General features: G+C 38.5%; 4 protein-coding genes across 5 annotated transcripts in view; all 4 read left to right on the top strand.

Moving 5' to 3' along the window:
* LOC126800743 (elongation factor 2-like) overlaps positions 1-21,398 on the top strand; it is a 138,644-nt gene extending 117,246 nt beyond the window's left edge. Inside the window, exons 2-4 of the mRNA XM_050528151.1 lie at positions 18,237-18,284; positions 18,384-18,471; positions 18,752-21,398. Coding sequence (XP_050384108.1) covers positions 18,282-18,284; positions 18,384-18,471; positions 18,752-21,192 — 2,532 coding nt within the window. The 5' untranslated portion in view covers positions 18,237-18,281 and the 3' untranslated portion in view covers positions 21,193-21,398. The remainder of the gene's footprint in view (positions 1-18,236; positions 18,285-18,383; positions 18,472-18,751) is intronic.
* LOC126800748 (kinesin-like protein KIN-14U) lies at positions 10,570-14,620 on the top strand. 2 transcript variants are annotated; one of them, XM_050528158.1, is made up of 11 exons: positions 10,570-10,626; positions 11,294-11,483; positions 11,579-11,662; positions 11,748-11,909; positions 12,022-12,128; positions 12,234-12,418; positions 12,506-12,670; positions 12,763-12,981; positions 13,225-13,262; positions 13,471-13,598; positions 13,675-14,620. In XM_050528158.1, exons 2-11 carry the CDS (start codon positions 11,336-11,338, stop codon positions 14,299-14,301), a joined length of 1,863 nt encoding a protein of 620 aa, XP_050384115.1. In that variant the 5' UTR covers positions 10,570-10,626; positions 11,294-11,335; the 3' UTR covers positions 14,302-14,620. The 2 variants fall into 2 exon arrangements, with proteins under 2 accessions (XP_050384115.1, XP_050384114.1); XM_050528157.1 differs by lacking the exon at positions 10,570-10,626 and having other exon boundaries at positions 10,673-11,483.
* Positions 15,046-16,924, top strand: LOC126800759 (uncharacterized). Its single transcript, XM_050528170.1, has 2 exons — positions 15,046-15,417; positions 15,897-16,924. Exons 1-2 carry the CDS (start codon positions 15,077-15,079, stop codon positions 16,549-16,551), a joined length of 996 nt encoding a protein of 331 aa, XP_050384127.1. The 5' UTR covers positions 15,046-15,076; the 3' UTR covers positions 16,552-16,924.
* A 467-nt stretch (positions 21,399-21,865) lies between the features above and the next one.
* LOC126799905 (uncharacterized) lies at positions 21,866-24,019 on the top strand. Its single transcript, XM_050527166.1, has 5 exons — positions 21,866-22,107; positions 22,520-22,668; positions 23,234-23,395; positions 23,586-23,701; positions 23,842-24,019. The coding sequence occupies exons 1-5, from the start codon at positions 21,873-21,875 to the stop codon at positions 23,861-23,863; spliced, it is 684 nt and encodes a 227-aa protein (XP_050383123.1). The 5' UTR covers positions 21,866-21,872; the 3' UTR covers positions 23,864-24,019.
* The last annotated feature ends 127 nt before the right edge of the window (positions 24,020-24,146 follow it).

Raw genomic sequence — 24,146 nt, 5'->3', positions numbered from 1 at the left:
GGTAACGGGTGGTTATCTGCTCATGGGTACTCAGTTTATTTTGGATGTTGGGTAGCGGGTGGCTATCCAATATCAGCGGTGTATTACGAGAGGGGTAACAGATGTGTACCAGCGTTCTTGGTACCCGTATTATAAATGCATTGGGTAACCAGAAGGGTTACTTAATTTTCTCATGAGCGTTTCATTTCATATTTCTTTGGGACAACCAGATGGGCTGTCCATTGACTCATGAGGGCATTTATATTTGTTGTTTTGTGATCTTTCGTATATTTTGATATGCGAACTATATTTTGATTTTACTCATACGAGCTATAAGCTTACCGGGTTTGTGTTTACAATCCCGGTGCACCAATTCGATGGTGTAGGGGATAATTCCGCAGGTGCTGATTAGTGGAGGTTGTGTGTCGACTACAGAGGCTCAAAGTCGTTCGGGTCCTACTTGTGGTGAGGTTTTAGCATGGATTCGTGTGTGAGGATTTGTGTAATTTCATTTGTGAGATTTGTGAGGATTATTACATTTCCATTTTGTGTATGGATTATAAATTTGGGTTGTAATAATTGGTTGTCTGAGTTGTATTGAGAACTCAGAATTGATCCGCTGTTACACTTTAATGATTTCGATTTATTTGAGATTATTTTGTGTTTAACGACTTTAAAATTTTGAGTTTTTAAGCTCGAAATTTTGGGGTCGTTACAATCCAGTCATAATCTTGTGAGTTGCGAGGTTCTTGGCTAGTCTAATCGGTTGCTAGTGTTTTTTTTTATCTATAGTACAAAGAAAGCTACAAACTAAAAACCCGAATACAGAAGAAAAGTCATCACAGTGAAGGGCTGATGCTACACTATAGGGATGAAAGATTGAACTCCAGCTTCCAAGTTGAATATTTGGGATTAGGATTCTCGAATACAAGCAAGCTAGAACTAGTATAATAAAAAAGCAGCTTGGGGTCCCTCCTATCACCACGATTTACAAGAAATTTGTTCTTCCCAGTCAGAAGCTTAGATTTGGTGATTAGCAGAAGAATTCGACCTTGATTCAACTTCAACTCGTTCAAGGAACAATGTCAACGGCACGTTTCTGCACTCTAATATATTAGATAATAAGAGCTGATCGATGTAGTTTTATATTACATTTACCAAATCTCCGATGCACTTCTGCCATTCATCTACACTCTTCCGAGACAAATATGCTCCTAGGATAAGGAGAACTAATGGAATTCCATTGGAATATTTTCCCAGGTGTCTCGAAATTAAGCTCCAAGTATCCTTCGACTGGATGGGCATGCATGTCCAAAGGCATGCCAACTAAAAAGCTCGAGTGATTCATACTCATCATTATCAAATTGTTCAAACGGTTCGACATCAAAGACTGCATGATATGATTATGAGGAGTCTCTAGCTTGATCTTTTAGAAGATGCTCGCTTCTAATTTTAATGACAATTTCTACTTCCTGGATGTCTCCAAGGATTGGAGTTATCTACATCATCGAAAACGATAAGATTCTTTTCACAACAGACTGCATGCATGTTTGATCGGCATCTAAAAGAAATTTCATTTGCAAGCAGCTAAGAAATTTCAAATGCCTCACCGGCTCACCCCTACTTAATTATGGGATCATTTATATGCATCCTTTCACCTATTAGCATAACATCTCCATGCATGTGCATTTTCTTCCGTCTGGTTCTAACTTTGCTTGGTCCTCTATGTGCCAGCACTTTTATACCCTATATGCATTAATTTAACTATGCAGTGCAAACATTTCATGCACATTCATGTCTCTTACTATCATCGCTATGCAGTTTAATGTTCATATGATGTATTTACATCATCTAGTACTGTAAAACAAAGTGAAGTAGTGAATTGCAAGTCTGGATTCCATTGTAGAATTGTGGAGTCGTTGGACGTTGGAATTCAACTCCACTTTTTGCGTGATTGTTTTTTTTTTCTGTTAAGAAATTATAAAGCAAAAAATGAAAGAAACAACAATCTCGGGTATGAGATGAAGAGAAGAAAACTTCTTAGATCCCATCAAATCAATCACTAAAGGTTGTTTCCTATTTTCCTTGATTTATGGGTAAGCCAACAACTACTGTCTACCCTATAAATTGACAATGAGAACAACATTTATACACCATATAAATCACAGAAACAGGCGTGTGTAAGCATGAATTCCACTAGTAATAGTAATGTGTATGTATGAATTCCAATAGGAAACTCATATTTTGATAGTACTTTATTTTATTTGTGTGCAAGTCAATTTGGGTTTTCAATTTGTGTCCGTGATACCTTATATGGTTTTGGGATTTTATGAAATTCAGTTGGGGTTTCTTTCATTAGCGAATGATAAAAATTGGTGCATGATTGTGTATGATGTCAATGTCGTCAAATGATTGATATATATCGTGTATTTTCAGGCACAATACCGGATCGGGTTTGCCGACTGATCAACTGCGAGATCCTCCCCCAAATCCGACATTGTCTATTTCGGTAGGGTTTTCGAATCCACAACCGATACGGCTAGATGATGCGCAGGCTGTTCAACTTCAAACTGCCCATATTGCTCGGTTTTATAGGAAAATGAACAATGTTTTGGCCAAGACCTTGACTGCTTACACTCAAGTTGTAGAAACATTATTTAGGGCTACGCAGTTGGTGGCACATGATAAATTTGCTGAGGCTGCGGCATATGCTCTCACTAAGGTTAAAGCTGCGGCACAAGCCATCCCTGAGATTCCACCTCCGGCTACGCCTCCAGTTCATGAACTAAGGTGATGACTTTGAGTGATTTTGTTTGCTGCCCTGGTATATATCAAACGTCTTATATTTATCTTTGTTTGATGCATGGATTTTCCTAATTGCCTCAGTTGTCTTCTCTTGATTATTAGGAAAACTTAGTACTGTAATATGTTTCTAGATCTCCCCTGGCCTTAAAATCACTCACTAAAGGAAGGAAACAACACCATTTCCTTGATTCATGGGTTAGCCATCAACTACTCTACTATATAGTAACGGACGATAAGAACCCAACTTTCATACAACAAGTAAATCAAAGAAACAGTTATGTGTAAGCATGAATTCCAATAGTAACAGTAATGTACGTGTATGTATGAATTCCAGTAGGAAACTCATCGTGTTCTTTCAATAGTATTTTGTTTCATCTATGTACAAGTAAATTTGGGTTTCAAATTTGTGTCTGTGATACCTTATATATATTTGGGATTTTATGAAATTAGATTCAGTTCAATTAGGGGTTTCTTTCATTGGCAAATGAGGAAAATTGGTTTATGCTGGTGGATGATTGTGTATGAACGTAATGTTTAAGTTGTCAGATTGTTGATATAAATTATGTATTTCAAGGCACAATGCCGAATCGGGTTCACCGACTGATCAACCACGAGATCTCCCCCCGAATCCGACATTGTCTGTCCCAGTAGGGCTCTTGAATCAGCAACCGATACTACTAGATGAGGCACAAGCTGTTCAGTTTCGAACTGCTCATATTGCTCGGTTTCATAGGAAAATGAATAGTGTTGTGGCCAATGCTAGTGCTGCTCACACTCAAGTTGTACAAACGTTATTTGGGACTATGCAGGCTGCGACACATGATCTATTTGCTCAGGCTGCGGCACAGGTGCTCACTGAGATTAGAGCTGCGGCACAACCCAACCCTGAGATTCCAGCTCCGACTACGCCTCCTGTTCAAGAACTAAGGTGACGACTTTGAGTGTATTTTGACCATTATTTGCTGGCTTATTTACCTTTGCTTTATGCATGGATTTTCTTGTGTTACATATAGTTGACATAAATCTCGGCGTCTCCTCAAAATACCATTCTTTTCTTTTTGCATGTGTTGATTTTTCTTTTAAATAGGGGCCGGTGCGGCTATCCTTAAACGTGCATGTGTTGATTAGTGATATATGTTTCTTCATTGTGCATGTATTTGTATATGTGAATCTGATGCAATCTTCGTTACAGTGATCTGACTCCTCACGGAAAGTTGAATATTCGGGATGAAGTTATTGAGTAAGTAAGCGTTTTATATAATTTGATGATTCTAAAATTACTTTACTAGAGATCTTAGATTAACTGGTTTTTCGTTTTCCTTTTATTAAAGCCACGATGAATCTGTTTATATTTTTCAATGATATAACAGACCTATTTTTACTATTTACATACCTTATCAATTCGTATTCTAACATCAGTAACATGTCACAATTTACCTGCATCATGCATATAATGTTCATATTAATCTGTGTATTATGACAATTCTGCAGTGACAATCCTCGTCCCACAAAAAGAGCTAACGTGGAACATGACATAGTGTTCGTTGAGAATGAAGTGACTCGCAGAATCCCCGATTTGATGCTTATTCTTAGGTATATACCCTGTATGTGATACACACAAACATATTTACAACAAATCGTTGTGGTAGAATAGAGTTATTATTTCATATAAAAAAGAATGATAAAATACTAGTCACTCTTCACAGTTTTACAAACTCGACAGTTTACTCACATTCAAGTTTCAATTTCAATTGATCACTTTTTATACTTTTAAAATTTAAGCAATATGTTCTTTCCGTCATCTTTTCATCCAATTTGAGTGTTAAGTCTATCCAATTTCTGTTTGCCCAAAAAATAACTTAACACTCAAATTGGATGGAAAGATAACAAAATGACCAGATTGCTCGAATTTAAAAAGTATAAAAGTGATCAGTCAAAATTGAAACTTGAAATAGTAAACTGTTGAGTTTGTAAAACTGTGAGGAATTACCAGTATTTTGTTCAAAAAAACAATCATTATTTCAGTAATATTTATTCTTTTTGAATTAGCTACGTTATTTATTCTTTTTGAATTAGCTACGCAATTTATACATTTTTACAAGTTTATAAACCACATGTTATTGTTAATTGAATTATATGCACATGTGAAAATCCTTGAATAATATGCACATGTGAAAATCAAATGTGATTAATGTAGTAAATTTGGTTTAATCACATATAACATTATAAAATTAGTGCATCTCAGTATCATAAATTACCGCCTTACTTAAAAATATAAAAAAAAACAGCCGCCTCCAGTTCACAGTTTGTTTGTGTGTGTGTATATGTTATTTGTGTTTGTTTGTGTGTGTATATCTATATATATGTGTGTGTTATATGTGTGTTACGAGAGAAGAATGCATCTAGTATTTCATTTCTACATACATGTAATGTATCATAATGCCATTTTTTAATTTACATTGCAGAGATTTAATTGTAAGAACTTTCGACGCATTTCCCGAAGACGATGAAGTTCAATGATCACGTACCGAAATGTACTACTTTGAAGATCCAAATAAAACAAAAATATTTGAGATCGATTTTCCATGTCATCACCAATTTATATGATATCTTCAATTCATAACTTATGATGCTTTGATCAGTTGTGAATGATTCCCATAAACACCAGATTCAATGAACAATATGCTTTATGAGATGTGCTGCAACAAACATGTTTCCAGACAAGTATGTTTTTCTTAGATTGCACATTAGTTCAATAAGTGTGAGCAAAGTGTATTACATTTTGCCTTGAAATATAATACTGTAATAACCCTAAATTTCAAAACAATATTTGATTTAATTTAAATTCTATTAAGTTGTGAAGTTCGATTTTAAACGAATGTGATTGTTTGCGAGGTTATGAAACGAAAAACGGAAATGTTTTCGGAACGTTTAATAAGAAAAACGTTACGTTTCCGAACGAAATTATCGACTTTTATTCCATCACTCGGTTGTGAAAACTTCCTTCACGGAAGTTGTAGAGCTCGTCGATACGAGTGCGTGGACATGTGACGTGTTCGAATCGGACGTCGGAGGTGAAAGTTATTAACGACGGAAGTTAGTTTCCGATTTGGAAAATAGTATAAAAGGAGAAATTGAGGGATTAGGGTTTCCATTTTCGGAAACCCTTCACCCCGCCTCCCTTTTTCCTTTTCTCTCCCTCCCCTCGCGATTTTCTCCCTCCCCGAGCTCTCTCTCTCTCCCTCACTGTCCTCGCCGGCGATCTCCATCGTCGTTCGGCCGTGGTCTCCACCGCCTAGCACAGGAGCACCGCACGGCTCTTCTCTGCAGACCCCGAGGTCGACGCATCTCCTCGCGATGTCGTGAACCTCCGCGCTCCAACCCGAGACCGCAAGCATCGCGCTACCATCGAGAGCGCCACCTTGGCGACGTGAGGGCACGAAGGAGAGCAGCACGACGCCGATCGTCGCCCTTGGAGCTTCTGCCATCGATTTAGGGGCAAAACCCCACGATTCAAGCCCTCCCTGAGGAATCGAAGAACCGCCAGCGATCCAAGCTCTCCAGAGCCAAATTGGAGTTCGTGGATTCGATTTAAGATACGATTAATGTAATTGATGGATTGTTTGTGGTTGTGGATGAATTTTTGGATCGATTGGTGAAGATCGGAGGTGTGGGAGGAGGAGGGGTTACCGCCGCCTAGAGGCGGCGCGTGGCAGCGAGTGGGTTGGCTTAGGAGGGGTCTGAGGGTGTGGGAAGGAAGAGGAGGTGGAGGAGAAGAGTTTGGACCCGGCGGTGGCGTGATGCTCGCCGTGGTTGATGTCGGCGCGTGTATTCCACGCGTCGCCACGTGCGGCGGCGCGTGAACAGTGATTCTGAGAAGGGTATTTTGGTAATTTACTGACGTACATAAATACGTAAACATTTTGTATACGTACAGAAAACAGTATGTATACGTACAGAAATACGTAACTAGTATGTATACGTACAGAAATACTTAAATAGTATGTATACGTACATAAATACGTATTATTTTGTGTATTTGTACCGTAACCGTGAACAGTACCGTGAATAGTACCCCGTGAATAGTAACTTCGTATAAACAAAAAAAAGCTGAACAGTAACCGTTTATTACTGTTTCGGCATTTAAAGGTTTACGAAATGTTTCTAAATTCTTTTCTTATCTTTTCAAGGTGATCTATAAAGCGAGGAAAGGAATTATCTCCGGAAATTGTGGGATTACGCTCGAGTCATTAAGGTGAGTAAAATCTCACATAATTACGAATCTACCCTTGTGGTGATTCTAAGATATTTGCAAGAGTTTTTAATATTGAAATACGACATGTATACAATATAGTGGATTCTATATATATTGTATAAATGGTAATAAGTACATATATATATATAATTTGCTATATTATATATTGTTATGAATTCATCTGGATTTGGTTAATTCGATGGCAAGCATGTGAGTTTAATATGGAGTTTGTTTAACGTTTTGTCTTTGGACATGTTTATAAATTATGACACGTATAAGATATAATGGATTACATATATATCGTATAAATGGTAAATAAATACATATATATATATATATAGTTTGTTATATAATATACTGTTATGATTGTATTGTGATGATGTCATTTTGATGACAAGATATATCAAGCCTGTGATTTTGATTGGTACAATATGATGTGAGATTATTGTACGTGATTTTAACATTGAGATTGTTAAAATGTTGATTTGTCTTCGGACGTGATTTGGTACAATATGATGTGAGATTATTGTACGTGTTTGGCAAGTCGGAACCTAGCCTTTGGCCGGGCGAAAGTTACGATACAGTTAGAGCTCTAGTTTGTCTGCCTTAGTACTGCATGTGAGGTAACAGGTGGTTATCTGCTCATGGGTACTCATATTGTTTTGGATGTTGGGTAGCGGGTGGCTATCCAATATCGGCGGTGTATTACGAGAGGGGTAACAGATGTGTACCAGCGTTCTTGGTACCCGTATTATAAATGCATTGGGTAACCAGAAGGGTTACTTAATTTTCTCATGAGCGTTCCATTTCATATCCCTTTGGGACAACCAGATGGGCTGTCCATTGACTCATGAGGGCATTTATATTTGTTGATTTGTGATTTTTCGTATATTTTGATATGCGAATTATATTTTGATTTTACTCATACGAGCTATAAGCTTACCGGGTTTGTGTTTACAATCCCGGTGCACCAATTCGATGGTGTAGGGGATAATTCCGCAGGTGCTGATTAGTGGAGATTGAGCGACGACTCCGGAGGCTTGAAGTCGTCCGTATCCTGTTTGTGGTGAGGTTTTCTAGCTAGGATTTGTGTGTGAGAATTGTTGTGAATTTATTTGTGAGTTTTGTGAGAGATTATGAGGATTATTACATTCCATCTTATGTAATGTTAAATTATAAATTTGGGTTGTAATAATTGGTTTCCTGAGTTGTATTGAGAACTCAGTGATGATCCGCTGTGCACTTAAATGATTTCGATTTCATTGAGATTGTTTTTGGTGTTCTAACGACTTTGAAATTTTGAGTTTTTAAAGCTCAAAATTTTGGGGTCGTTACAAATACATTTTGAGAATTCGTGTAGCATGCATCTTGTGTTTAAAATGTAATGGATAGTGCATAATTTGAAGTGAGTACATATTTGTAAATAACTCAGAGCCTGTTTGAGACTTCCTTTCTCAAATGCTTGAGGAATTTTGAATGAGGAAGTGCATGCTTTGCAAATGCTACGATTCTTCATTTGATCAAGTTAGCAAAGGTTAATGCAAAGAGTACGTTACCATAATCTCCTAAATAACAAGTCGTGATGTGCAACAAACATGCACTTTGATTTCATAGAATAAAGTAAAGCGGAGGAAAAGGGTTGACAAGTGTCACATTCGAAATATGGATATTTCGTTATAAATTAAACCCACATACAAAATTTCACAAAACATATTAATTAGGCTGTTATGTAGGATTAATAATAATACAAATTTTCTATTGAAATTACATAAATTACCATTGGAATAAAGAATAAACATATATAATTACTCAGGCTAATTTACCTCTTTTTAACAAAAAAAATAATCTTTGTAAGGATTCCCTAATTACAACTCATTTTATTAACATCTTATTGATGCATTCCTAGTTATCGCTACAATCATGCAATTTTGTGTGTATTTCCTAAATTTAAATAAGTTGATTGCTACTTTAGTGAAATTTCTTAAATCTTTCTCTCTTGAGTTCAAAACTATTCTACCTCATAGGTAAGTTATTAGTTTGTAAAATTTATACTAATTACATACCTAACATAGAGGATTGAATGGCTCCACTATACTTTTCTAAAAAAAAAAAATACCTGATAGAAGATGTTTGATGAAATACCTGATCTCTAAGAGTTGGGTAAACATAACATGTGCGTATAAGTAAAATACTTGAATTGTATTTGATTTTAAATACCATATCAAGAGGTTACATTTTATATTGATGTCTTGCGTATATATACATTTAGATGAAGAACATATACATACAAGGAAGACAAAAATAATTTAAGAAAAAAAATGAATACCTTACAATGAAGAACACTTTAGCATATCTTCAAATTCAAAGCTTATTTTTCTCTACGTACCTTTCTTCAACTATCATTAGGAGATATAGGTGAGAAGTACCATGAAAATTGCCCTCGTCTTGTATCCCTCAGTATTTTGCGGTAATAATTGGCCTAATTGTTAAAGATATGTATGAAAATTTCTGAAGAGATTCTTCAAAAGAAACTACATACATATATATAAGAGAATTAAGAACTATAATTTTGTATTAGGAATAAAATAGTTATGTAATGAGCATAACATATATGTGTGTATTCATACCAATAACATAAAATGAGGATAGATTTAAGGAATTGAAAATTAATTATTAGTCGTAGCTACTTTTATAGAGATGATTTTCTTTTTCAACCAAAAGGGTAAAAAAGTGAAACTAAGAAAAATAAAAATGTTAATTATAGAAATAAAACATATAAAGAAGGTTGGAATATTCAATTTGGGTGTAGACTTAGAAAACAAATGGGTGTGGGTTTAGTTTTAAAGGGTGCCCCCAGTATTGAGTTTATTCCTAATTTTCTCCTAGAAATATCATTTTAAACCCAAAATCTATTACCTCCTACCATACGATATATACGAGAACAATACACACATCCATTGTTATCAAATTGAGGTGAAGATTTTAGAGGCAAGTATTGTCCAAACATTTTGTTATCTTTACTCTTTTTTTTTTCCCTAAAAAATAGCTACTTAGTCCATGAAAATAACGAGGGAAACTTTTAGGACATCTACTTCATATGTGAAACGGTATTTGCTACCTCATTTGAAACCACTCATCAAGTCCAAACATGTCCTAAATTTTCTAAGATCTCAGCATAACATCTGTTTTTTCAACTTTTATGACAAGAACATCTGTTATCTATGTGGAATCCTTATCTTTGATGCTAACAAAATCCTGTAGATTTTAGTGGTTGAGGAGTTTAGTGGGGGTTTAAGCTTTGAAGTTGGAATAGATCTGCGTCTTATTCCCTTTATAACCATGTTGAGCCTTGGCCCTCCGCCCCACACGCTCCTCTGACCCATAATCACAAGAAACTATACTACTTTACTGCACTTCATTTACATTAGAGAGTTCTAGATATTGACCACCCAAAACAGAATCTTCAGTCGCCTGAAGGAATCCCACATCCGGCCCTCTTTGAGGACTGATGGGGATTAACCCGTGAGCCTGGAAGACCTCCAAATGGAGGGGATAGCTCTAGCTCTTATCCACTACTGCAACCAAGTGTTGGTACCCAAAACAGAATCTTCCAACACCTTCATGTTTGTTTATTCATCATAGTAAATGTCACCTCCTAAATCCTAATCAGTAGAGAGTTTAATCATTGCAATTTGCACAGCACTTGGAGTTTTTATATTTGCATAGGATCCTTTCAAATTCTGTGCCCATTTTCTGACTTCTTGCAGTTTGATCTTGTTGGAGAGGTTTTTAGGATCATCAAGCTATTTGGGTAACTTTTTAATGTGAGTGAGGCTGGGATTTGAGCAACATCTCTACTTTGCTCACATAACTTTCTTGAGTTCTAATGCAACTGAAAGTGCTTGCTTTTTCTATCTATTTGGGTTACTTCATTATTAGCTCATCATTATTACCTTATCTGGGTCTTTTCTGTTAGACTGTAACTGTTTTCTGGTACAACAAAAACAAGTAACATTTTTCCACAATTGTAAACAATTCTTGTTGTACTGGCTGTGTCTTCAAAGTACTAATTTTGGGTTAAAGAAAATTACTGGGTCCTGCTGAATAATAGTACATAAATTTCCGGGTCTTCTCTGCTTTTTGTTTCTGTTTCTTTGAAGTAAAACTCCCTCTCTCTCTCTCTCTCTCCCACTTCTCACATATTCTGTTTGTATTTTTCTCTGAGACATGTTCATTTCAACTGAATATGAACAGATCTCAGTTCAGTTCATCAATGGGAGCTTAGAATCACCTCCCATGGAATCAAACCCGGACCCCAATGATGGGTTGTCGGCTGTCTCTTCTTACTCGGAATCACCACCTCTTCCGGCCACTTGTACCGACGTCAATGTCGTCCCGGAGCATGAAAACGATCAGCTTCAGCAGACAGTGTGCAATCTTGAAGGTAAAGCTTTAAACTTTTTCAGGTGAAAGAATGGGAGAACTTTATGACATTTTTGATACGAGGAAAGTAGTTGACTTTTACAATTGGTTGTTTAGGAGAGATTGCACAGTTGAAGATGAATCAGAAGCTATGGGATGAGAAGAGGAGAGAAGCTTTGAATAAGATCATAGGCATCAAAGGTAAGAAAGGGTGACGAATCACATTTCCATCTATTGTTAATTTTGATGTTTTGGTAAAAATGTAGTTGGTCAAATGAATGTTCAGGCAGTATTCGAGTGTTTTGTCGAGTTAGACCATTCTTAGTGATCAACAAGAGAAGAATTCGCGAACCGTTTTCGGCTGGATCAGAGAAGATTGTGGTGATGGCTTCTGGAGCAAGAAAAGAATTTCAGTTTGACAAGGTCTTTCCCCAAGATACAAGCCAGGGTTAGTGTCAAATTAGAGAATGTGTGCCGTGCACGTTTGAATATTGTTTATTGGTTGTTGCAGCTGTAGTAAGAGTCACTCTATTACCAATTCAATGTTCTATGTTCTACAGAAGATGTATTTGCTGAGGTGGAACCAATTATCAGATCTGCACTTGATGGACATAATGTGTGTGTTTTTGCTCATGGTCAAACTGGCACTGGCAAGACATTTACCATGGTTAGTTGAGAATCTCAAACTATATTAGTTGTGGCATTTATGTTGTTGATTTCTGAAATGGCCGGAATAAAGTTCTGTGAATGATAAACTCAAATGCATGTATAGGATGGCACAAATGAGGAGCCAGGAATCATTCCTAGAGCTCTCAGAGAGATATTCAGTCAAGCCTCGTTGGATAGCTCGTCTTCTTTATCGTTTTCTATGAGCATGTTGGAAGTTTACATGGGCAATCTCAGGGATCTACTATCTCCAAAAGCAGTCACTAGACCACATGAAGCTGGAACAAGATGGTAATTACTTAAGCTTCTTTGGTTAGTGCCTTGCATGATTAGGCCTTTTACTGCTTTCTTACTTTGGCTTGGCCTACTCTACTTCAGCAATCTCAACATTCAAACAGACACAAAGGGATTCATAGAAATCGAGGGTCTTACAGAAGTGCCAGTTCCTGATTTTGCTAAAGCTAGATGGTGGTATAATCGGGGGAAGAGAGTTAGATCCACTGCTTGGACTAATGTGAACGAGGCGTCTAGCAGGTCTCACTGGTGGGTGACAGGTCTAGTTAGATTTCTCACAATGTTACATTGGATTAGTTTTGGTTGATAATTACTTTATCTTTTTAGCTTCATATATCTAGCTTAACGAGAATAACCATATTCCGACATGGAGATGCTTTGGGAGCCAAAAGGGAAGTGAGCAAACTGTGGTTGGTTGATCTTGGTGGAAGCGAAAGATTGCTTAAAACAGGAGCAACTGGACTAACATTGGATGAGGGAAGAGCCATAAATCTTTCTCTTTCAGCTTTGGGGGATGTTATTGCTGCTCTGAGAAGAAAACGAGGCCATGTGCCTTACAGGTAAGTTAGTTGCTATGTATATGATTCCTATTGTCAGCTTTAAATGCCTTCCCTTTTACTTTTTCTTTGAAGAGTGGATCTGTGAGCTTGTATGTGTTGTTGGTTTTAACTTCCAATGGACTCTATCAGTTAGAACCTGATTCTGTCAGTTAGAATATGTTTTAATTAGTTAGAATCTGATTCAGTATAGATCGATCTGATGGACATTTTTTTTTTCGTCTTCCTTTTTCTATTTGATTGCAGGAATAGCAAACTCACACAGATACTTAAAGATTCCTTAGGTAAATTATCACATTCTTAAAGATTTACATAAAGCTGAATTTCTTAAGCCATCAGATTATCTGAAGTTATGCATATGCAAGAGACTATTCGATTTGTTATCTTGATGGCACCGAGTGATCTGATAGTCGCATGATTTTCTACGCTTATTTCATCATTTGGACTTGAAACTGCTTACCATTTAATTGGTGCTCCAAATATTTTGTTTAGGTCATGGTTCAAAAGTTTTGATGCTTGTGCATGTCAGTCCATGTGAAGTAGATGTCGCGGAAACAATCTGTTCTTTGATCTTTGCAAAGAGGGCAAGGGGTATAGAGAACAATAGGGAAATATCAGAGGTACATGTCTCTAAGTTCTTGGTGATTGTTAGCTTCATTGATTGTGAATTGTACTGAAGTGTTTGCTATTCTTTAGGACCTAAAGAAGCAAAAGGAGAAAAGGACGAAGGAGCTTGAGAATGAAATGAGAGAAGCTGAAGAAGAATGTCAGAAAGTTAAAAATCAAATACAGAAGGCCGAGTTACTGTTACATGAAAACATAAAGATCTTCTCAAGCACTTGTGGACATTCTGAAGTTGAGGGTGTCCCAATCAGTCCCAAAGAAGTTGTGAAGGAAGTCATAGAAACACTGCGAAAGCGTGAGAAGGCAAGTAGAGAAACTGCTGCAAATTCTTTGCCTCGGTTCATGACTTCCACTGCAGCCAGTCGACATAGACAAACTGCTGCAGAAAGACAAATAGTTGGCAAAGCAAGAAGCTTGAGATCATATGTAACCAAAAGCTCAATCCAATTCTCGGCTTCACAATCAATGAGCTACTCCTCGGATGCTCGGTTCAGAACCATTTTGCATAATTCAAACAGAAAATCCCGATACTCATTAGAAACAGACACTGTCCCTGCAGAGAGTCCCAGGTGCCATGTCTCAGCAGAGCTGTCCAAGACAGCTTCTTCACTACCGCGAAGCAAGATGGTCACTTCATCGGATCCAAACTTGAAAATTATGCTCAATCGTCATAGAAGAAGAATGTCTGATCTAATCTAACTATCTAAGCACTACTATCCAAGTGTGAAAAAGAACGAGCTCGATTGTTTGCTAGATGGTTTTCTGGTACAGCATGAATAATATTGGTGTGCATGGCTTCTATAGGGAGAGTGTGGTGTGATAATGTGACTCAGGGTAGTCTCATTAGCTTTGTTGCTTGCTGGGGGTGGTGTTAAATATTTGCTTACACAACCCCTTCATAGTTCATACATTGATTTGGTCTAGGCTTGCAGATCAATGTAGTTAATTAGTTGTTGACAGAAGCTTGTAAACCATATGGGGACACTTTGTTTTTAGAGTTCATATGGAGAAAGATGAATTGTTCTTTGCCTGAAGCCTTGTGACACACTTCATCACATTTGGATCATTGAATCTGTTCTAATCTTCCTCTAAACTCTAAACTCTAAACCGACCCAAAAACATAACCATCCAGCTCATCACAGAAGTGAATCATTTTGCTAATCACAAATTAAGCTAATTAATCACACACAACTCTCCCCCTAATCTCGTGGGACAACCACGTTCCCCAGAAACAACAATTCCTCAAAACGACGACGACAGCTCCACCAGCACAAGTCTCCCACCATTAATAATTTAATATCACCGCCAGATTATAAATAAATAAAAAATTAAATATAAAATTCTCTGTGACATGTGAAACGACGTCGTCAACCTCCTTTCTTTCCTAATATTCCAGCAAATCATAAAACCTAATAATTCCAGAAAGTCATGAACTGAGAGAGAGAGAGAGAGAGAGAGAAGCACAGAGACTCACATGGCTCTCTCACCGTCCAAGGGCATAGTCGTCACTATCCCGGTGCTGGTCCTCTCCGTCTCCCTCGCCGCCGTCTTCTTCTTCCTCCTCCTCTCCTCGTCCTGCACCTGCGGCGGTGGCGGCCCCGTCGCCGGAGTTAGGAGCTCTCCGTCCTCCGCCGGAGAAGACTCGGCCGCGGCCGGGAAGGAGTGGGAGAGCGGCGAGACGATACAGTCGTCGGAGGAGGATGTGGAGTGGGTGAAGGATCAGATCCGAGTGAACGGTTTGCATATGCAGGATAACGTGTTGCGTAAGGGAATCAACCCTAGGACTAGGGCTCAGCAGCTTCAGGATCTCTTGCAGTATGTGCTTCTCTCTATCTCTATCTCTCTATTGGATTTGAGTGTGTTTGTTTCTGTGAAGTTTTGGATTATATGATGATGTTTGAATTTAAGTTGTTCGTTGTGGAAATGATAATTGATTCGAAGTTGTGAGCTTTATATAATCTATTGAGTAGCAGCTGTTTTGATTCTGCGATTTTCGACTGGATTCTGTTACTTTTCGGTTCAAATTGTTGCTTAGATTACTGTAATTTAAGCTGCATTGTAATGATTAGTGTGGAAATGCGGCGAGTCTTGTTAGCTTTCTCGATTTATAGGTTTCTTAAGAATCTGTTGCGATGTAAGCTAATATATTATGGTTGTGCTTGTGATTCTTAACTTGTTCAGGAGTGTTTGTTATTGTGAGTGGTGAATTGATGAATGGATATATGAGCAGATAGTTGTATGTGAATGTGTAATTTTTGTTACGAGGTTTTGATTGATATATTATAATGTTTCAGGTACAAGGGTATATCTCACTATGAAGGACCTGAGTCTGGAAATCACACTGCCCTCCCATGCCCTGGTGAGCTTCTTACTGAAGAGCATCACAGTAACTATGGTGAGCCTTGGGCGGGCGGGCGAGATGTTTTTGAGTTCCTGGCTCAGTCCAGCCATCTGAAGCCTGATTCAAAGGTTCTTGAGATTGGTTGTGGTACGCTCCGAGTTGGTTTGCATTTTATTCGTTATCTCCGTCCTGGACACTTCCACTGTCTTGAGAGAGACGAGCTGTCACTAATGGCTGCATTTAGATATGAGCTACCTTCCCAAGGTCTTCTGCATAAGCGCCCTTTAATTGTGAAAGGGGACAACATGGATTTCTCTAGATTTGGTTCAGACGTTGTGTATGACTTGATCTATGCCAGTGCTGTGTTTCTACATATGCCCGGTGATCTTGTTTGGCTTGGGCTAGAGAGATTGACAAATAAATTGAAACCTTTCGATGGGCGAATTTTTGTATCTCATAACATCAAGTTCTGCTCACGATTGGGAGGAGAAGAGTGCACAAAACGGCTTACCAGGCTAGGGTTGGTGTATGTTGGAAAACATACACATGACAGTTTGCTTTTTAATCATTATGAGATCTGGTTCGAGTTTAAGCGGACAAGGGCTTAGAGTTGCATTCATTTAATCATTTGTTTGTTGGGTCCTAATTATATGCACGTTGGGTGGCTGCAGTGCTGTTGTTGTATTGGTTTAACATCCCTGGCCACCTTTCTTCGAAGATCAAGCCGTAACCTCCTATTTATGATTGTAGGTTTTAGAGTGGCAGATTTGTGTAGTCTCGACTTGTATGGTTGATCAGTTTGTGCAGGAGGGTTGTGGCCTGCTACGTATAGGAATAGAAGTACATGTACGATTCTGTTAACACTTGCAATGAGTTATATAAGCAATTCATTCTTTCCAACACCATTGTGCATAGGTTGTAACATTCATATACCAAACTTGCAGCTTTGCTTGAAGAGTTTATTGCTACCCTGGCCTTGGCCTTGTTTCAGCAAACACGCAGGAAGAAGCAGCTTTGATTATATCTGTTCTTCGGGTGAATTTTGGTTTTCAGTTTACAATCGGAAATCAGTGTTTTCGTCATTTTCTGCAATATATGATGCCAACTACACATGTGTGCCTCTATGAGTCTGATAAAACAAGATTTTGATTCTAACATGCAATCAACATGACTATGTCACGGCCAGGATATTATACATACACTAGAACAAAAGCATTCGAAGCATACATCCCAATACAAGATTCAAATAGACCGAAAATTGCAATTGATCCACATAGATAAAAGAATGCAACGAGTTTCATAGCGCACCGGTGAACTGGTACTAAGAGTAATTTACTGCTATTAGATTTTGTGCATATTCAGAAGAAGCAAATTTTATGGCACACGTTACATGTTACAAATTGGCACTTAATCTCTTGATTTTCCTTGTTGAATTTCTTCAACCTCAGCATTTGATAATTATAATTAGGTTGTAATAGACTTGAGTTTGTAATTTTTACTCCCTATTTATTTTCAAGCGAAATAGGGAATTGAATAAGTATTTCTTTTTACTCCCCTATTTATTTATTTTTTATTTTTCTTGTTTAATTCCCTATTTCTTTTCGCTTGAAAAAAAAAAGAAAAAGAAAAAAGGAAAAGAAAAAGAAAAGAACAAAATGTTTTTACTCCTTATTTCTTTTCAAGCGAAACGACGACGTATGTGGGCTCCCTTTTGCATATATATAGCCACAAACCCTCTCGTTCTCGGCCGCCTCTCTCGTTCTCGTCACCCTGGTTCGTCCTCTCTCTCTCTCTCTCTCTCTCTCTCTCTCTCTCTCTCTCTGTACTCCCTCTAGATCTGAAGCTCTAAGCTTTCTCTATGCTCTTTACTTAACCTGGTTGATTAATATGCTCTATATCATCTCCAGTACTTGTTTAAAGATCCGTGATTTAGATGCTTGAAATAGTATATGATATACTGTTCTTACTGCTTTAATTTGATCGGATTGTACTTTTTCATGCTTCAATTCTTGTTTTTCAGCTTTGTAGTCGCTTGTTTTTGTTCATCAAATCACTTTTGAGATTGCTTTTATCTTAATCCACATCGAGTTTTACTGTAGATTTACTTTCCAATACAGAGTTAAACCAAAGTCTTGTAATTTTACCTTGTGATTACTGAAAAATTCGTAAAAATTGAAGCTTTTGGTTAAAGGGATTGTTTTATAGTGCTGTAACTTTTTATTTTTACTTGTTGGATGATGTCGTCACTTCTTGTTCGTTTTTGTAACTGATTTGTATTGGTTATTTTGTGCAGGTTGCAACTTGAATTACAGAGGGGTGACATTTACAATCAGTCAAGATGGTAAGTTCCAATTGTATTTTATAATGTTTGCGAAATTTTGTTGCTGAAAATGTTTTGGCTTGTGTGATTTTGACAATGGATGTTTTTTTGTTTGATCAGGTGAAGTTCACGGCGGAAGAGTTGCGGAGGATTATGGACTACAAGCACAACATCCGTAATATGTCCGTTATTGCTCATGTTGATCATGGTAAGTACATGATATGCCGCTTTGTTTTTTTGCTTAAGGTGTTTCCTTCATGAGTTGATGATGTATGAACAATTAGAGTGTTTCTGCAAGTTTAGTGATAAGTTATTACTCAGTTATATACTGGAGGCAGCTTGGAAGCTGATTAATATATTGTTTTTGGGTGGGAATGGTATCTGAATACAATAGTTAGGAGCAATTCTATGTCAAGTGTTGAGTTGGTGTTCCTTTGATCTTTGTTTGACTGTTAAGGGCTAATAATGTTGAATTCGGTTCGTTTCAGGTAAATCAACCTTGACTGACTCCCTTGTTGCTGCCGCTGGTATCATTGCGCAAGAAGTTGCCGGTGATGTTCGTATGACAGATACCCGTGCTGATGAGGCAGAGCGTGGTATTACAATCAAATCTACTGGAATCTCTCTTTATTATGAGATGACTGATGAGTCTCTGAAGATGTTCAAGGGAGAGAGGAACGGAAACGAGTACCTTATCAATCTTATTGATTCTCCTGGGCATGTTGACTTTTCATCTGAGGTCACTGCTGCTCTCCGCATTACTGATGGTGCACTTGTGGTGGTGGATTGTATTGAGGGCGTGTGTGTCCAGACAGAGACTGTGCTCCGTCAAGCCTTGGGAGAAAGGATCAGGCCTGTTTTGACTGTCAACAAGATGGACAGGTGCTTCCTTGAGCTCCAGGTGGATGGTGAGGAGGCCTACCAGACATTCCAAAGGGTTATTGAGAATGCTAATGTCATCATGGCTACCTATGAGGACCCTCTTCTCGGTGATGTCCAGGTCTACCCCGAGAAAGGAACAGTTGCCTTCTCTGCTGGTTTGCACGGTTGGGCTTTTACTCTTACCAACTTTGCCAAGATGTATGCTGATAAATTTAAGGTTGATGAGGCAAAGATGATGGAAAGGCTCTGGGGTGAGAACTTTTTTGACCCAGCAACCAAGAAATGGACCAGCAAGAACACTGGTTCTCCTACCTGCAAGCGTGGTTTTGTGCAGTTTTGTTATGAGCCCATCAAGCAGGTTATTGCTACCTGCATGAATGACCAAAAAGATAAGCTTTGGCCCATGTTGACAAAGCTTGGGATCACCATGAAGGGTGAGGAAAAAGATCTGATGGGAAAACCATTGATGAAGAGGGTTATGCAGACCTGGCTGCCAGCCAGCAGTGCCCTATTGGAGATGATGATCTTTCACCTTCCCTCACCACATACAGCTCAGAGGTATCGTGTGGAGAATTTGTACGAGGGTCCCCTGGATGATCAGTATGCGAATGCCATCAGAAACTGTGATCCTGACGGTCCTCTTATGCTCTATGTATCTAAGATGATTCCCGCATCTGACAAGGGTAGGTTCTTTGCCTTTGGCCGGGTGTTTGCTGGGAAGGTCCAAACAGGTCTGAAGGTTAGAATCATGGGACCAAACTATGTTCCTGGGGAAAAGAAGGATCTTTATGTCAAGAATGTACAGAGGACTGTTATCTGGATGGGAAAGAAACAAGAAACTGTTGAGGATGTTCCCTGTGGTAACACTGTTGCCTTGGTTGGTCTGGATCAGTTTATCACCAAGAATGCTACCTTGACAAATGAGAAGGAATCTGATGCACACCCCATTCGTGCCATGAAGTTCTCTGTGTCACCTGTTGTGCGTGTTGCTGTTCAGTGCAAGGTTGCATCTGATCTTCCCAAGCTTGTTGAAGGTCTCAAACGACTGGCCAAGTCTGATCCTATGGTTGTCTGTTCTATTGAGGAGTCTGGAGAGCACATTATTGCTGGTGCTGGTGAACTTCATCTTGAGATCTGTTTGAAGGATCTACAGGATGATTTCATGGGTGGAGCTGAAATTATCAAGTCTGACCCTGTTGTGTCCTTCCGTGAGACAGTCCTCGAGAAGTCCTGCCGTACCGTCATGAGCAAGTCCCCCAACAAGCATAACCGTTTGTACATGGAAGCACGCCCATTGGAAGAAGGTCTTGCTGAGGCCATTGATGATGGTCGTATTGGTCCAAGAGATGATCCTAAAATTCGTTCTAAGATCTTGGCCGAGGAGTTTGGTTGGGACAAGGATCTTGCTAAGAAGATCTGGTGTTTTGGCCCTGAAACCACTGGTCCTAACATGGTGGTTGATATGTGTAAGGGGGTTCAGTACCTTAATGAAATCAAGGACTCTGTTGTTGCTGGATTCCAGTGGGCTTCAAAGGAAGGTGCATTGGCTGAAGAAAACATGAGGGGTATCTGCTTTGAAGTCTGTGATGTTGTACTTCATGCTGATGCTATTCACAGAGGAGGTGGTCAGGTCATTCCAACCGCCAGGAGGGTCATCTATGCTTCCCAGCTTACAGCCAAGCCAAGGCTCCTTGAACCAGTGTATCTTGTTGAGATTCAAGCCCCTGAGGGTGCTCTTGGTGGTATCTACAGTGTTCTCAATCAGAAGCGTGGACACGTTTTTGAAGAAATGCAGAGGCCTGGTACCCCACTGTACAACATAAAGGCATACCTGCCGGTCGTCGAGTCTTTTGGTTTCTCTGGTCAGTTGAGGGCTTCCACTTCAGGACAGGCTTTTCCCCAGTGTGTGTTTGATCATTGGGAGATGATGTCTTCTGATCCGTTGGAGACGGGTTCCCAGGCATCTCAGCTGGTTCAAGACATCCGGAAGAGGAAGGGTTTGAAGGAGCAAATGACCCCACTTTCCGATTTCGAGGACAAGCTCTAAATTTTTCATTTTCTTTCAAGCCTATGGGCAGACATAATTGGAGTAGAATGGTGTTAAGTTTTGATCTCGTTTAAACTCTTTACTTTTGTAGTATTGTCTTATGGTACTTTGCTGGAACAATTACAATACCTTAGTCTTTATGGTTGAGATTTGACTCATTTGAGAACATGAATCTTTCTTATTTATATATTTGGTTCTTATTTAAATTTCTGTTGTTTCATGACTTTCATCTTATATGGAATATATGCATTTGGACATAAACCTACAATATTTGATGTAGCCTGATTCTCATCCTTAATGTCTGTGTCCTGTTTTCCATACTTTGTCCATGTTAGATTGCACTTTCTCCTGGCTGGGTTCCTAAGTGTGCCTAAATGATAACACATACACTACTAACACTAACAAAACTTCACGAAGCATACGCGTTCTATGATACTACAAGAACATCATCTTGTTAAATGATCCACATAGATTAAAAAAAATGCACCGAGTTTAATAACATGATGGGAATAAAGTTGCAGTTGATGCTGAGAGTTCCGTTCAGGGTTTAGAAGACAAGGATAGAAAGCAAGTTAAAACGACGACGTATTAGTAGTCTCCAACTCCACTCTCCCAAAACCCTGAAATACTCAAAGTAGGGTTTCTCTCAGTGAGCAAAAAGAGTTGACAAAACTCCAAAAATGCAAGCTTCACGAATCTTAAGCACAACACTACGCAAGAAAAGCTCGTCTTTCCTGTCCTCTCTATCCGGCTATTCTCACAGTGACAGTCACCGCATTCCAGCACAGCACCGCTCGATCGTCTCCACGTCGCAGCTAGACTACTCATGGATGGACAAGTTCAAGGGTGCCTTCACCGGCAACAAGACCTCCCCAGATGGAACCCTGCCCAGCTCCGAATCATTCACTTTGCTCCGTACGCCCTTTCCCACTTTAGTTACTCTATCTCTTGTTTGGTTTTGCTCTCTGGGTTTTGCTGATTAGCTACTTATGTGCTTAAAGTGTCATGCTTATGATAAACCCAGATGGGATTTGGAAGAAAGATTGAAACTTTGGTTGCTGTCTCATTCAAGTTTGCATTTTTTTTTGTATGATATGTTAGCTTTTGACAAACCCAGTTGTTAATTTATAGAAAGATTGAAACTTTGGCTGCTATCTAATTCACAATTGCATATCTGTGATCAAGTTGATTCTATCTGAAGCTATTTTTAATGACAATTTGGTTATAGCATTTGGTTGAACTTGTTTGTTTACAATGAGATTGGTTGGGAGTTGATGGATCTCATTTTAAGTAGTGGTAACCGTTTTTTTTGTTGAATTGGGACTAGGATTTGCGGATGAGATGAAGAATGCTAGAAGAGTCGGGGCATTCAAGCAATACATTGTTGGGAGAAGCAGTGAGGCGACTTTTGCCGATGCATTTGAGAAGCAGGAGTCAATAATACGTTATCTCGGACAATTTGATACTACTGGAGAGGTTGGTTTTCTCTTTTTTAATCTGTTAATGGTTTCTTTGTCAACTTTTTGTGCCACATATGTTATTGCTCTGGCTGTATCTATCTAATATGTGCTACTGCTGTAAAAGCTCAAGTCTCATAGGATAGTTAAAGGTTGGATCAAATCATAGATTCATTCCAGTTAGTTAAATTGTTCTCTGTATTCTTATTCGAAAGTACCATTTGATACCAAATCTTTTTCCCATTACTTTGCTTTGGTTTTATTGGGGATCAGGATATAATTGCAAAAAACTATTGAATCCTAAATCATTATTTTGATGCTGAATTTTGTGATAGTGTCATTGCGTAGCACACTAGAATGGATTTCGTTTCTTACCAACTTGATCCTTTTCTATTTTCTCCTACTCTGATTGACCATTTTAAAGCCGAGGTCTCTTTGTTCCTCTTTAAAAGGCCAATATTGTCGATCCTGAATAAGAGTATGCCCCCAAGTGTTTGTTTTTGTACACATCTCTGTATAAGGTCGTGTCTTTCAAGTGTCTTGTTAAGCATCTTGATTATGGCTTTAGGTCTTCTCTTTTGTAGAATCTTCAAATTACTCAAAAACAAGAAGCAGCAAAGCACTGTAAATGCACAATATCTGATGTAGAGAATGCACTTGCAAAGTTCACTTGGGCCAGAGACGCAAACAAGAAGATGGAACAGTTGAAAGCAGAAGGGAAACCACTGCCAACAAGCATTGGCGAGGTATTTACCTCACATTGTGCTTTTCCTTCATACATCCCAGATTATTGAAAATCACCACATACAGATGAACATTACTTAGTATCTTAGATCAAATGGTTCTCTACTAGTCATATAGAAACTTCAAGTTTCATTTTCGAAATTTCCATGAAATAAATGTGAGAAGTTTTTACTGAAAATTTCTGTAATGTAGGTGCAAAAGTTGATGGGTTCAACCCCATTTGACCGTGCTCAGTCTAATTTGGCTAACAGTGGGCAAATTAGTAGGAATGCACTTTGTCCCTGTGGTTCCAAGAAGAGATACAAGCGGTACTTAAGCATTCCATGCTTCATCAATACTTGGCAGTTCTTGATTCTAATAATCTATCGTACTTAAAACCTTTTCAAACTTCATATTCTCGGGTTTATGATTCATAAGCTTATTGGCTTTTGTGGTAACTGTTATGAAGGTGCTGTGGAAAGGATAAGTGAGAAGGAAAATCTTACTGCGGCCCAGAGACACCTCAAGCTCGAAGATAGAATTTCAGGTTTTTGAGCCTATGTTCTTTTAGCAAGTTCAACTTGCTGAGACCATATGTAATAACATTGTTTCATACAATAAATTGCTGTCAAATTTAGGTTGCAGAAGTAATCAAGCATTGATTCACGGGTGATATTCTTAGTCATAAATAGTATACTGCGAAATACTGTTTATTTGTCAACGGGAAACGTGTCAAAAATTAGAGCCTTGGCGACACTGACAGAACTAAATATA

Source organism: Argentina anserina, chromosome 6 (assembly GCF_933775445.1).
Source record: "Argentina anserina chromosome 6, drPotAnse1.1, whole genome shotgun sequence".
NCBI lineage: Eukaryota > Viridiplantae > Streptophyta > Magnoliopsida > Rosales > Rosaceae > Argentina > Argentina anserina.
The sequence above is the reverse complement of the archived record's forward strand: the minus strand, read 5'-3'. Positions and strand labels throughout refer to the sequence as shown.